Genomic DNA, 12,845 nt, shown 5'->3' on the forward strand with positions numbered 1-12,845 from the left:
TGTTTCCATGTTGTTGAGTGGTACCAACCGGATAGAGTGTTGCGACAATTTGGAATGCAACAACCTATTCCCGAGTTTCCTTCGCAACCACAGAATATCCATGGGCTAACACTGAAAGGCAAACAAGATGAATCAATATCCTTTCGAAGGTCACCAACATTTTCTCAATATCCTTCGCAGATGTATCAATATCCTTTCGAAGGTCATGACACTGATATGTCTGCAAGTGAACATTCGTTTGGTGGTGTTGCGGAGACACATCCTCATTTTTCATGGCCAACTATGACCTTTTCGCAGCAACATGATGCCTCAATGGAAACACCTAATTCCCCATTAGCTCCGCAATGGAATGTACCCGGAGCAATACCTGATATGGGTGACTTATTAGGTGTTGATTTGCGTCACGAGTTTTCTACTGAGACTGAGCAACAAGGGCGGAGACAGCACGCAAGAAGAAATCCTGATCGTCAAGCCCGAAGGTGGGATCGACCATGTGGCACATCCTCACACCATCACGAACACCATAATGGCTGATTTTGATGTCTCTATTTAAAATTTTTGTTGTATCTTTGTAATTTGAATTTCACACTTAATTTATGGTATCTCATACTACTTGTTATGGAATTTCGTTTTCAATGACTATTTGTTATGGAATCACCATCACGAACACCGTAATGACTATTTTTATGTCGCGCATCAAACTAGAATAATAAATAAAGTTATAAAGAAAAATTAAAGTAGACAAATGAAAATAAGTAATGGTACTAACTAACGACAAACACCAATTTCAACTTCTAAATGTAATTTTATTTCATTACATGCATCAGTCTGGAGTTTTTCCACCAACCTATTTGCTCAAATTATAAGGTTCATCATCAGAAGTTGCATAGATTTAAACGATTTAGGGCTTAGAGTTTAGTGTTTTGGTTTTAGGATTTGAGGTTTATGGTTATAGTTTAGGGTTTAGGGTTTGAGGTTGACGGTTTAGGGTTATAGTTTAGTTTAGGGCTTAGGGTTTAAGGCTTAGGGCTTAGGGTTTTCAGTTAGGTTTTAGGTTTAGGGTTTATGGTGTAGGGCTTAGGGTATAGGGTTTAAGGCTTATGGTTTATGGTTTAGGGTTTAAGGCTTAGGGTTTGGGTTATGTTTTAGGTTTAGGGTTTAGGGTTTATGGTTTAGGGCTTAGGGTTTATGGTTTAGTGTTTAAGGCTTTGGTTTTAGGTTTAGGGCTTAGGGTTTATGGTTTAGGGTTTAAGGCTTTGGTTTTAGGTTTAGGGCTTAGGGTTTATGGTTTAGGGTTTAAGGCTTAGGCTTTTGGGTTTAGGGTTTTGGGTTTTGGGTTATGGTTTAGGGTTCATGGTGTAAGGTTTAGGGTTTAGGGTTTAGGGTTTAAGACTACGGGCTATGGCTTAGGGTTTATGGTTTAGGGTTTAGGGCTTAGGGTTTAGGGTTTAAGATTTAGGGTTTAGGGTTAGGGTTTATGTTTTTAACTAACGAATTCATTGAACCCCACAAATAACTAATGTACACAAACCAAAATGTTATTAACTAACGAATTCATTCAACCCCACAAATTCAATACATTGAAGAGAACTTAAACAAATACAAGCCACTCGACTAACATACATAAATCAATGATTTGAACAACTCACACGCTCAGATTGCATTGGACAGCGATGCATGTTATGCCCTTCGGCTCCACATCTACTACATTTTTGTCGGTGCTCAAATGGTTTGATCCAATCCATCTCATTCCTTATCCTTATTGATTTTGGCCGACCTTTCGCACGAATTGTAGTTAGGTCAGGGATAAGTGTCCATGCGTCATTAGAAGGAGGAATAACCGCTTCATTCCCAAGAGGCCACCATTGTGCGGAGTAAGCTTTTAAGATGTGCTCATTTGTGTAAACAACATCTATATATTGGTAGTAGTTCATGCTCACGTAACCACAAGCTGCAATAATGTGTGAACATGGATAGTGAAGCGCAGAATACCTTCCGCATTGACAATGATGACCATTCATGTTAACTGCCCACTTTTGTCCACCACGTTGCGTTATAGGGTTGAAGGTCTCCTCTACTTCAAACCTTGTGGAGTGGATATCATACACGCGAACAATGTGTGTTCAAGCTTGTTCTTGATTTTTCCTAAGTTCTTTAACAAGCTTTGAACAATAGACTTGTCCTTCATTTAACTATCTTTAGGCTTGGCGGCCACGCTCAACAAAGTACTTTCGACACCTACTGTACGTTGATTTGACCAATGTTGTTATGGGAATGTTGCGATAATCCTTTAAAACCTTATTGATACATTCTGAGAGGTTGGTTGTCATGTGGACATATCGACGTCCTTCTCTATCATAAGTCATCGTCCATTTTTCCTTTGAAATGCAATCAATCCATGTTGCTAGGGCTAGACTCAGTTGACCAAATTTTTCTAAATTTTGATTAAAAAAATGTGCTTGCAAGGAATGTAGGCTGCATAAAATTAGTTATGAATAACAATTTTAACTATATATGAAAGTTAAATAAACGTGACCATCAAATATGAAATCTTACCCAATTTCTTCAACATTTCTTTTTGTTTGGCATTATTGAATTTCCGATTGAAGTTGCTTGCTATGTGTCGCACGCAGTAGACATGATAACCGTGGGGAGGTTGCCAACCAAGTGCTTCGTTAGCGACAGCGGACTTTATACTCATGTGTCAATTAGATATCAGACAAATATCATTTTTATCTGTGACGTGTTCACGCAAGTGTGCCAAAAACCATGACCACGCTGTCAACGTCTCACCTTCGACCTCCGCGAATGCTAAAGGAAGGACACCACCATTTCCATCTTGTGATGTGGCCATTAAGAGGGTCCCACAATATTTGTCGTACAAATGTGTGTCGTCAAATTGTATGATTGGCTTACAGTACTTGAAAGCCTCTTTACATTGGCCAAAAGTCCAAAAAACTCTATGAAACTGACGGTGTTTGCAACTAACCGTATTCCCAACGATAAAATCGTCATGTAGTATTTGAAAATATGATCCAGGAAAATGATTTTGCATGTGTGTTAGCCACGACGAAAGTTTCGCATATGACTCATCCCAATCGCCATATTCAATTGCAATGGCTTTCTGTTTCGCCAACCAAGCTTTTTTGTACGACACCTTGTACGCAAATTCACTGTTAATTCTCTCTTGAATCAATGAAACTTTTATTGATGGATCTTCTTTGATCATGCCTGTCAATAGAATAACAAAATTTAAATGACAATTAAGGCTAAACAATAACATAATATGAACATAAAATACGTACCTACTACACAAGTGGCAATTAAATCTGAATCAAGCTTCTCGTGATCTTGGGTCATGGTCATATTGAGACATATGTGTGGTCCACCCCATTGAGTGACTTTCCATGAATAAGTTTTTTTAGATAGAATTGCTCTCATATAGAAAGGGCAAGGACAATCTGCATTTTTATTCAAGCAACAAACGACATACTTGTTCCATTTGCTTTCAACCACTTTGAAACTTTGATGCACCTTCATAACATATTGTTTGACTGCATTCTTGACCGCATCTTTACTATCAAAATCCATGCCAACATATAATTCTTGGCCAACATTAAAACTGGATGGCATCTCCAAACCACAAATGTTCTCCTCATCAGGATGACTCCAGTTGATATTATTATAATGCAAAGCATCATTCCAAAATGGATTTTGAATTCCTTGTACACCTAATAGTCCAAAAAAAATTCAAATCATACTTATTTAGCATTAAATACAATTGTCGTCAAATAATAAATGTATTGACGTATTTTTTAAGAGGAAATTATACCTTTTGCTGGGTGAACAATTTTTACTGGTTGAATCATGTCGGTGACTTCATCGTCTGTATCAGATATACTGTCAACACTGTCATCTTCGTCTAAAGACTCTTCAACGTATGAGTTAGACACAAGATAATCATCATCATCATCTTCGTCAACATGTAAATTGCTCATATTTGTTGGCGGTTGTGTCTCATCATTAGATAAATAATTTTCACATGATGTAAGCGAATTTGTAGAATGAAACATTGAACCATCAGCCACATCCTTTTCTACGTACAATTCTAGAACTGACATTTGTTCTTGTTGTTTAAAACTTTTCAGCATCGTTTCAACGTCTTCGTCATCACAAATTTGCAAGGCAATATATTTTCCTGACACTAAAAATCTACAACTGATAGCAGAAATAATTTCATTATTTTGTAACTTTACCTTATCTCCAATTTTTTTCTTCAAAGCATTGAAACTAATTTCACGTTTAATCTGAATCGCTTTTTTACTGCCTTCTAATATTACACCATCATTATCTTCATATACCCTTCCATTGAAATACAACACTATTATAACCGAATTCATCGTGTACCTACAAAAACAATATTTTAATTAATTAATCATAATAAATTAAAAATAGTAAAATGTAATCACAAAAAGTCTCTTTAACACAATTTGACATTAAAACTTTATTCTATAAATAAATTATTAACTTTAAATATTTTTTATGGTAAACACTTAAAAAAATAAACGATTCCAAGGTAGTAATTTTAAAGCCCAAATAAACCATAAACAAAGTTAGTATTATTTATAAATAATTCATTTTCACAATAATAACTTCAACATACGTACTTCAAATAAATATAATGGAAAAAAATTAATTTTAAATACTATTCAAGTTGAATGCTCATAAATTTTTAACACACACCAACAAATCATGAACATCAACCTTATCTAATTAAAAAATTACTATAACTTTATACTAAAATAAATTTCCACACTCAAAATACTTACTTCAAATAATTATGATGTTACAAATTTTTTTACTTTCACACACTTTTGACAATACACGCTTGATCAATTTTTAACACACTAACAAAGTATCAACACCAATCTAATCTAATTAAAAATATACTAAAAATATCATATTTACCAAATTTTTTTGGGACTCAAATATTTTCTTTAAATAAATATCATGACAAATTTCTTCTATTTTATACACACAAACAAGCATATAAAATATAAAACTAATTTAATTAAAAAATTATTAAAAACTATAAATTCAAACTGCTCTAAAAAATTACTTAAAAAATATTTTATAATACAAATTATTTGACTGAAAATTACGAACCTGATTCAGAAATTTAAGCCTCAAGAAGCAAACTTCAAACCTTATGCGGACAAATTTAAATCTCAAGAACGCTCACAGTTTTTGAAAGTTGAAATCTAGTTTTGAACACACACCAACACTAAAGGTTGAAATCTAGTTTTGAATACACACCAACACTGAAGTAATTTAATTAAAAATTTGATGACAAATTTCTTCTATTTTATACACACAAACAACCATATATAATATAAAACTAATTTAATTAAAAATTTCATAAAAACTATACATTCAAACTGCTACAAAAAATTACTTAAAAAAATTATAATACAAATTATTTTGCTGGAAACTACGAAATAAAATATAAAACTAATTTAATTAAAAAAATTAATAAAAATTATACATTCAAACTGCTATAAAAAATTACTTTAAAAAATTATAATACAAATTATTAATTTGGAAACTACGAACCTGATTCAGATATTTAAGCCTCAAGAAGCAAATTTGAAACCTTATGCGGATAAATTTAAACCCTAAACACTCACAGTTTTGAAAACTCAAATCTACTTGTGAACACACAGCAACATTGAAGCAATTCTCGCGTATATAAAGGCCCTAAATCGCCATCCGAAATGGCTATTCCTTCTGCCCTAACTCGCCAATGGGAGTTGCAACTTGCCCTTAACTCGCCAATGGCAATTGCAACTTTCCTTTGGCTTGCCATCTCTGAAAAAGCGAGCCTACCATTGAAAAAGCAAGCCTACCACTTGAAAAAAGCAAGCCTGCCTTCTGCAACTTGGAACTCGCTAGTTTGACTGGCGGTTCCCCTTGCATGGCGATATCGCCATTGGCACTGGCGATTCCTTCCCAAACACCAAACTCGCCAGTTCCACTGGCGGTTTGCGTCGTACATGCATGCAGACTACGTGAAAAACAGTCCCCTTGCGAAAATTGTTTCAAAATTACCCCATCTAGGGAATTAGTTTATAAAAGTACCCCATCTGGGGAAATTTGCCACACCAGTTCTCTACACAAACTATTGCTTTTCAAGTTCTATTTACTTTTCTAATTGTCTTTTTATTTTGTCTTGTACAGTGAGGATTCTGATATTCTTATTTTATTACTCAATTAGCTGAACTATGCAGATTTTTTTATTTTACTCTGCTTGTAAAGTCCGCTCCAAGTCTAAAGTTCTCTCCTCTCTTGTTCAAACAGACAACTCGTGCAGCTGAACCATGAACAACAATATTCCTGGTTGGGATTTTGAGAGTGATACATGTCTCACCAACCAAAGAAAGCTCATAGGGTGTGTGTTTATCTATCTTTGTCAAAGCAGGATAATGTCTATGGCCCTATTAACTTGAAACAGGTGCAGAAAAATGATCAATCAACACTAAGGTCTAGTGGTCCCTATGGAAACTCAAGCAACTTGGATCAAGAAGATGCCGCCTCATAGGTCCAATTCCCACCTGAGTCCCTATGGAAACTACTACTAACTTGTCACAAAGTGAGGCTAGGGAGTACTAAGTTATTCTTTCTCACCTCCATTAAGACTTAATTATTTAAATGATTAGCTTGGTTCTTAATAGAATAATGCCATGTTAGTATTAGGTAGGTTCGGTAGCACACATCGATTTTGACTTGGTGCTATCAGCCGAAGCGATTAGTAGCAGAACTTAGAAAAGTCGTTAAAACTGTACAAGAAATGCCTATCACATAAATAAATATTTTGTAATCCACCATTAGAGACTAAGACTTTATCTTTCCTAATAAAACTTTTTCACATAAATAAATAAAAACTTTTACAATTTCAATGCGTTCTTACTTTATGCATAGCTAGCTAAATGGTCAGAATCGTTTAAGAAATCTACTTTGCCGGCTTTGTAAGTGTTCTAATATTATTTTAATGGTAAGTTAAGAAAAAATTTCATTCCTCAAAAACGAGACAAGAGTTTTCCCCCAGAAAAGATAAAGCTAAAGAGACAAGGATATTTTAGTTAATTTAAACTGACATTAAAATACCTTGAATTAATCGACCCTACTCCACAGTATAATATATGGTTATAAAAACATAGGAGTTAATGATGCATCCTAAACATTTCATAGCTCAGAATTGGCCTTCAATTTATCCCTTGTTGGTGATCCTTGAGCTTGTCTGAAATTATCACCATACCAACCCTCTAGATCAGGGCCATAATCTTGGTCATTTCACCAACAGAAATATGCACCTCCCTTGGTTAGTCAAATATCAATTAGCATCAACCATCTTCATTATCATTACCCTTACCAAAGTTACCTGCTTTTATTTCAATTTCCCTACCTTCCAAAAAGACAATGAATCTGAGTTATTGCTGAGCAAGAATTCACAAATATACTTCGATGCCATCCAAGTGACCCCAGATATTCGTGGTCCTATACAAGATTATTCTGGACGCGCTTTCTACAAAAAGCCATACAAACTTTGGAATAAAAAGAAGAACCAAATTGCTTCCTTCAACACCACTTTTGTGCTCAACATCAAGCCTGAAACAACCCCTGGCGGAGAAGGCTTGGCTTTTATCTTAACTTCAGATACCACTCTCCCACAAAACAGTTCAGGAGAGTGGCTTGGTATTGTAAATGCTACTTCCAATGGAACCTCACAAGCTGGAATTCTAGCAGTGGAGTTTGACACAAGAAAGAGTTTCTCACAAGATGGCCCTGACAACCATGTTGGCGTCAACATAAACAGCATCAACTCCATCCAACAGGTTCCACTAATCAACACAGGGGTCAATGTTTCATCAGGTATAAATGTAACATTCAAAATTCAGTACTTGAATGACACAATAACGGTTTTTGGTTCGATGACTGGTTTCGAAGAATCTATGGAGACCCTTTTGGTATCTCCACCTCTTAATCTATCTTCCTATCTCCATGAAGTGGTTTACCTTGGTTTCTCAGCCTCAACAAGTAACTACACGGAGCTGAACTGTGTGAGATCATGGGAATTCAGTGGTGTTGACATTGCAGATGATGATAATAAAAGTCTCTTGTGGGTTTACATCACTGTTCCAATAGTGATAGTTATTGTTATCATAGGAGGGATGGTGATCTTTTTATTGTGTTGGCAAAGGAAGCGCCATATGGAGAGGCCAGAAGATGCATATCCAAGGATAGAGGATCAGATTCAGTATTCCTCTATGGCTCCAAAGAAGTTTAAGCTAAGGGAAATAACAAAAGCAACCGGTGGATTCAGCCCTCAAAACAAGCTTGGAGAGGGTGGGTTTGGAACTGTGTATAAGGGCCTATTGGAAAACAAGGAGGTGGCTGTGAAGAGAGTCTCCAAGAACTCACGCCAAGGGAAGCAAGAATTTGTGGCAGAAGTGACAACAATTGGAAGCCTTCACCACAGGAATTTGGTGAAACTCACTGGCTGGTGCTATGAGAAAAGAGAGCTTCTCCTTGTGTATGAGTTCATGCCAAAGGGAAGCCTAGACAAGTACCTCTTTGGTGACAAAAATTTTGGTAATAACACCCTTGAAGAGGGGTATTCTTTAACACTGAATTGGGAAACAAGGCACAGTGTGATTCATGGTGTGGCTCAAGCATTAGACTATCTCCACAATGGGTGTGAAAAGAGGGTGCTTCATAGAGACATCAAGGCCAGCAACATAATGTTGGACTCAGATTACAATGCCAAGTTGGGAGACTTTGGCTTGGCCAGAACCATTCAGCAGAGAAATGAAACACACCACTCTACAAAGGAGATTGCAGGCACACCAGGGTACATGGCTCCAGAGACCTTTCTCACAGGAAGAGCAACAGTGGAAACAGATGTGTATGCATTTGGGGTTCTTGTTTTGGAGGTTGTGTGTGGAAGGAGGCCAGGGAGTGTGTACGCACAAGATGACTACAAGAACAGCATTGTGTATTGGGTGTGGGACTTATATGGGAAGGGGAAAGTAGTTGGTGCTGTGGATGCAAAGTTGAAGAAGGAGGAGATTAAGGAGGAAGAAGTGGAGTGTGTTCTTGTTCTGGGCTTGGCATGTTGCCATCCAAACCCACACCATAGACCATCCATGAGAACTGTTCTTCAGGTTCTGAATGGGGAAGCAACCCCACCTGAGGTGCCTAAGGAAAGACCAGTTTTCATGTGGCCTGCTATGCCTCCATCTTTCAAAGAAGCTGAAGATTCTTCCCTCGTCCAGGGAACACTCGCCCCGTTCACTGAAATCACTGGCAGATGATGAAATTGTTTGTGTTGTGTTGACCAAAGCTAGGAACTAATCAAGATTGTCCTGGTTGTAGTTGGAGATTTCGAATCATTCTTGCATTCATTGATTTTAGCTTTTTCTATTTAAATGCGTGTGCATAGTTGATAATTATGTGTTGTAGCTTGATATATATATGCACACAACATTGTTTAAATTTTATGTCATTCAATCTTTGCATGTATAGATCCTTTTGCAGCTAGATGTAAATGATATCTACCATGTATTAGAAAGACTTTTTTTTTTTTACATTATTTGTATTATCTTGATGTATTATAACATTTCCTTGAATCGTTCAAAAGCTGTGGATATCTCATGTCAAGTAGTGCTATGATTAAATTAGAGTATATAAGTGAGAATAACTTTCATCTTATAAATTGATTATGTCATTATCGAACCACCCATAGATATAAAAAATTCTACAATGTTCAAGATCTCTATGTGAAAGGTGTGTGTTTGGGATCCTACGTTGACTTGTGATGTGACTAAATTGAAATATGTAAGTGGAGGATAACTCTCACATTACAAGTGAGCTTTGTAGGGTTAAGTTAAAAAAAGTAGTGTTTAATCTCATGGGATGCATGCATGAATTATTTAAATTTAAATATTATATTGTAGGCTTAAATATGACTTTAGTTTGGGAAAAATATGTTTTTGGTTTCTCAAATTGAAAAATCAATCATTTTAGTCCCTCAAATTTTAAAAATACATTTTTATTCTATGGAGCCGGATGACATTAACTAAAGTAGGAATATGTCTCTTAAAAGTGAATAGTGTCAAATGTCGATAATGTCATGTCCCCCCTTTTTAATATTTCCATTGATTAACGATTATCAAAAGTTCATATATATATATATATATATATATATATATATATATATATATATATATATATATATATATATATATATATATATATATATATACATATGAAGGGTAGTTTGACATGATTGAAGGAGATATTTCTTGCGTAATTGTGGAAAAAGTATGTGAAATGCAACTTTGATATTAACAAAAGAAAAAAGGAGATTCACATCAAAAAGAAAAGAAAAGGAGAAAATTTAGTCTTTATCCTTGACAATCCTTAACTAACATGGTAATTCAAATTAGGACAATTTGTATCATTGGTCAAGTGGATCAATTGACATTAGTTATTTTAGCTCAACGAGTAATCTCAAGTTCGAGTCTTCTATATTTTTTTGGTCATAGGTTAGAGACTGCGGGCGTCTTCCAATCCACTAGATCAGAGATTAATATCGTTTGCAGCGCATGACTACTGTTGGTCCAAGAGAATTTTTGCACACAAAAGAAATTGAACACAGGTTCTCTTGATTGAGTTAAAATATTTAGAGAAAAAATAATTATTAGTTATCTTACTTGATTTATAACAACTTATAACAATCGGTAAATGTTCTAAATATTACAGATAGAAAAAATCTATTTTCAAACTTTTGACAATTGTTAGTCAATGTGATTCTTAGCTCATACTAAAGTCAAAGATGAAATTGACTTTATAAACCATAATGTTAAAAATTAAATAAAGTCAACCAAATTATTTTTTTATTTGTAGCCAACCAAATTAATAATTGCTATGATATGAAAAATTAAATTAATTGATAATATTTATATCTCACTAATTGATGTTTTGCTTCCAAAATTTATTCACTTTTGACTTCTTAATGGTTTTCTAGATTTGTACTTGAAAATAAGATGAAGCAGTTCAACCTTAATGATTTTTTTAATGATAAATATTAGATGTTAATTTTTATTAGTGATAGAATTTCAAATTCACCATATTTCTTTCATGTCTTTTTCTCCTTTAACTATGAAGTCAAATTTATTTATGAGTCCTGTTCCACCTCAATAATAGTAGGATCTAGAGTCAATAAAACTTAACCAAATAATTATAAGTCACTTTAGAAAGATTCTAAGGCTATATTATTCTTTTAGTTCACATGATATATAAAATTACTTTTTAAACTATAATCAATTATTAGATGAGGATTAATTAAGTTAGTTTAAGAGCATTTTTGTATAAAATTACATTTTTTAATATGGTTTTTTTATATATTAAATTTTTATAGAGTTTAATGTTTATGCATAATTTTGCATTGTTATTCAATTACAAACAAATTATTATTTGAATTACTTTAAGATAATTATTTTAAAAGTTAATAAACTTAATTATCATATATAACAATTATGATTAAATGACTATATAAAACTTTTCACACTATTGGTGCATAACCTTTTTTCCTCATTTTTATAATCTAACTTTAATATTTTATTATTATCTCAATGATTATACATGTCAAACTTTAGATAAATCAAATACTATAAAAGTGGTCTACCTAGCACCTCGTTCTTTACCCTGTTAGATTAATCTTTAATAAACAGACTTATCTCAATAATTATTTTTATTATATATATATATATATAATTACTATCCTTTATAAATAGCATTTTTATTAGTCAAAAGAAAATAAAATCCTTAATTCAACTCCAGGCATGATTCTCGATTTTAATAATGTATTTCGAATTAGTTTATTCCTAAACTATATTTTATAATATTTGAATATTTTATTTTATAGTGGTTTTTTTTTTCTTAAACTTGTTTTTCATTCTCATAAAATTGGAAATATAAACTTTTTATCCCAGCAAAAATTTTAATGTGTTTTTTTATCCTCATAAAATTAAAATGTTATTTTTATGTTTGAAGTAAGGTTGAAATATTTAAACCTAAGAATATAACTTGATATAACTTGTTTACGTAATCTACGCATATAACTTGTTTAGATGCATTATATGCATGAATGATGTAAAAATAAATGATGTAAAAATAAATGACATTTACATTGATTTATGTATCACCGATTTAGAAAATTATAATCATAAATTTGGATACAACCAATCTTGTTTTGTGTAAAAAAAATATACATTTCAACTCTACAATAATCAATCATGTATTAAAAATTCTATATTGACAAAAAACGTCCATGCCCATTTTATGTTTTTCTTTCTGTCTGGCTGTTCTTTTGGTTCACGTTTGGCCGTCCAAGAAAAATGAATGCATTCTCACTCTCCTCTACTGACTACTGGGCTAGTATTTGATCAAACAAAGCTCCATTAGTGCTTCTCTTTTTCTCTTCTGACGAAAGTTTGAAGCCCAAAGCATGTGAATGCTGTTAAGTGGGCCCCTGGATGTTGAAGTTTTCCAGCCGTTAGATTAGTTTGATCAGTGGTGAGAGACTGAGAGTAAGAGGATCTTGGAAGGGAGAAACGAAGATTCTGTTTCCATTTGTTAAATTGGGAGGAACAAGGAAGTTTTAAGGCTTCAAGTGGTAACTTCAATCTCGTAATTGTATTTTGTTTGAATCCATTTGATTTGTTTTAAGATTTTCCTTGTTGTGTGCGTTCGTTTTGGTTGTGATGCTGGGAAATTTCGGGTAT

At 33.8% G+C, this 12,845-nt stretch overlaps 1 protein-coding gene across 1 annotated transcript; it reads left to right on the forward strand.

Moving 5' to 3' along the window:
• The first annotated feature begins 7,226 nt into the window (after positions 1–7,226).
• LOC100785031 (probable L-type lectin-domain containing receptor kinase S.5) lies at positions 7,227–9,696 on the forward strand. The gene has a single exon (XM_003518002.5). The coding sequence runs from the start codon at positions 7,365–7,367 to the stop codon at positions 9,369–9,371; it is 2,007 nt and encodes a 668-aa protein (XP_003518050.1). The 5' UTR covers positions 7,227–7,364; the 3' UTR covers positions 9,372–9,696.
• The last annotated feature ends 3,149 nt before the right edge of the window (positions 9,697–12,845 follow it).

The sequence above is a fragment of the Glycine max genome, chromosome 2 (genome assembly GCF_000004515.6).
Source record: "Glycine max cultivar Williams 82 chromosome 2, Glycine_max_v4.0, whole genome shotgun sequence".
In the NCBI taxonomy this organism is placed as follows: domain Eukaryota; kingdom Viridiplantae; phylum Streptophyta; class Magnoliopsida; order Fabales; family Fabaceae; genus Glycine; species Glycine max.

What these genes read in the sequence shown, in the direction of transcription:
- LOC100785031 (XM_003518002.5), top strand. Translation starts at nt 7,365, where the DNA reads ATGCACCTCCCTTGGTTAGTCAAATATCAATTAGCATCAACCATCTTC.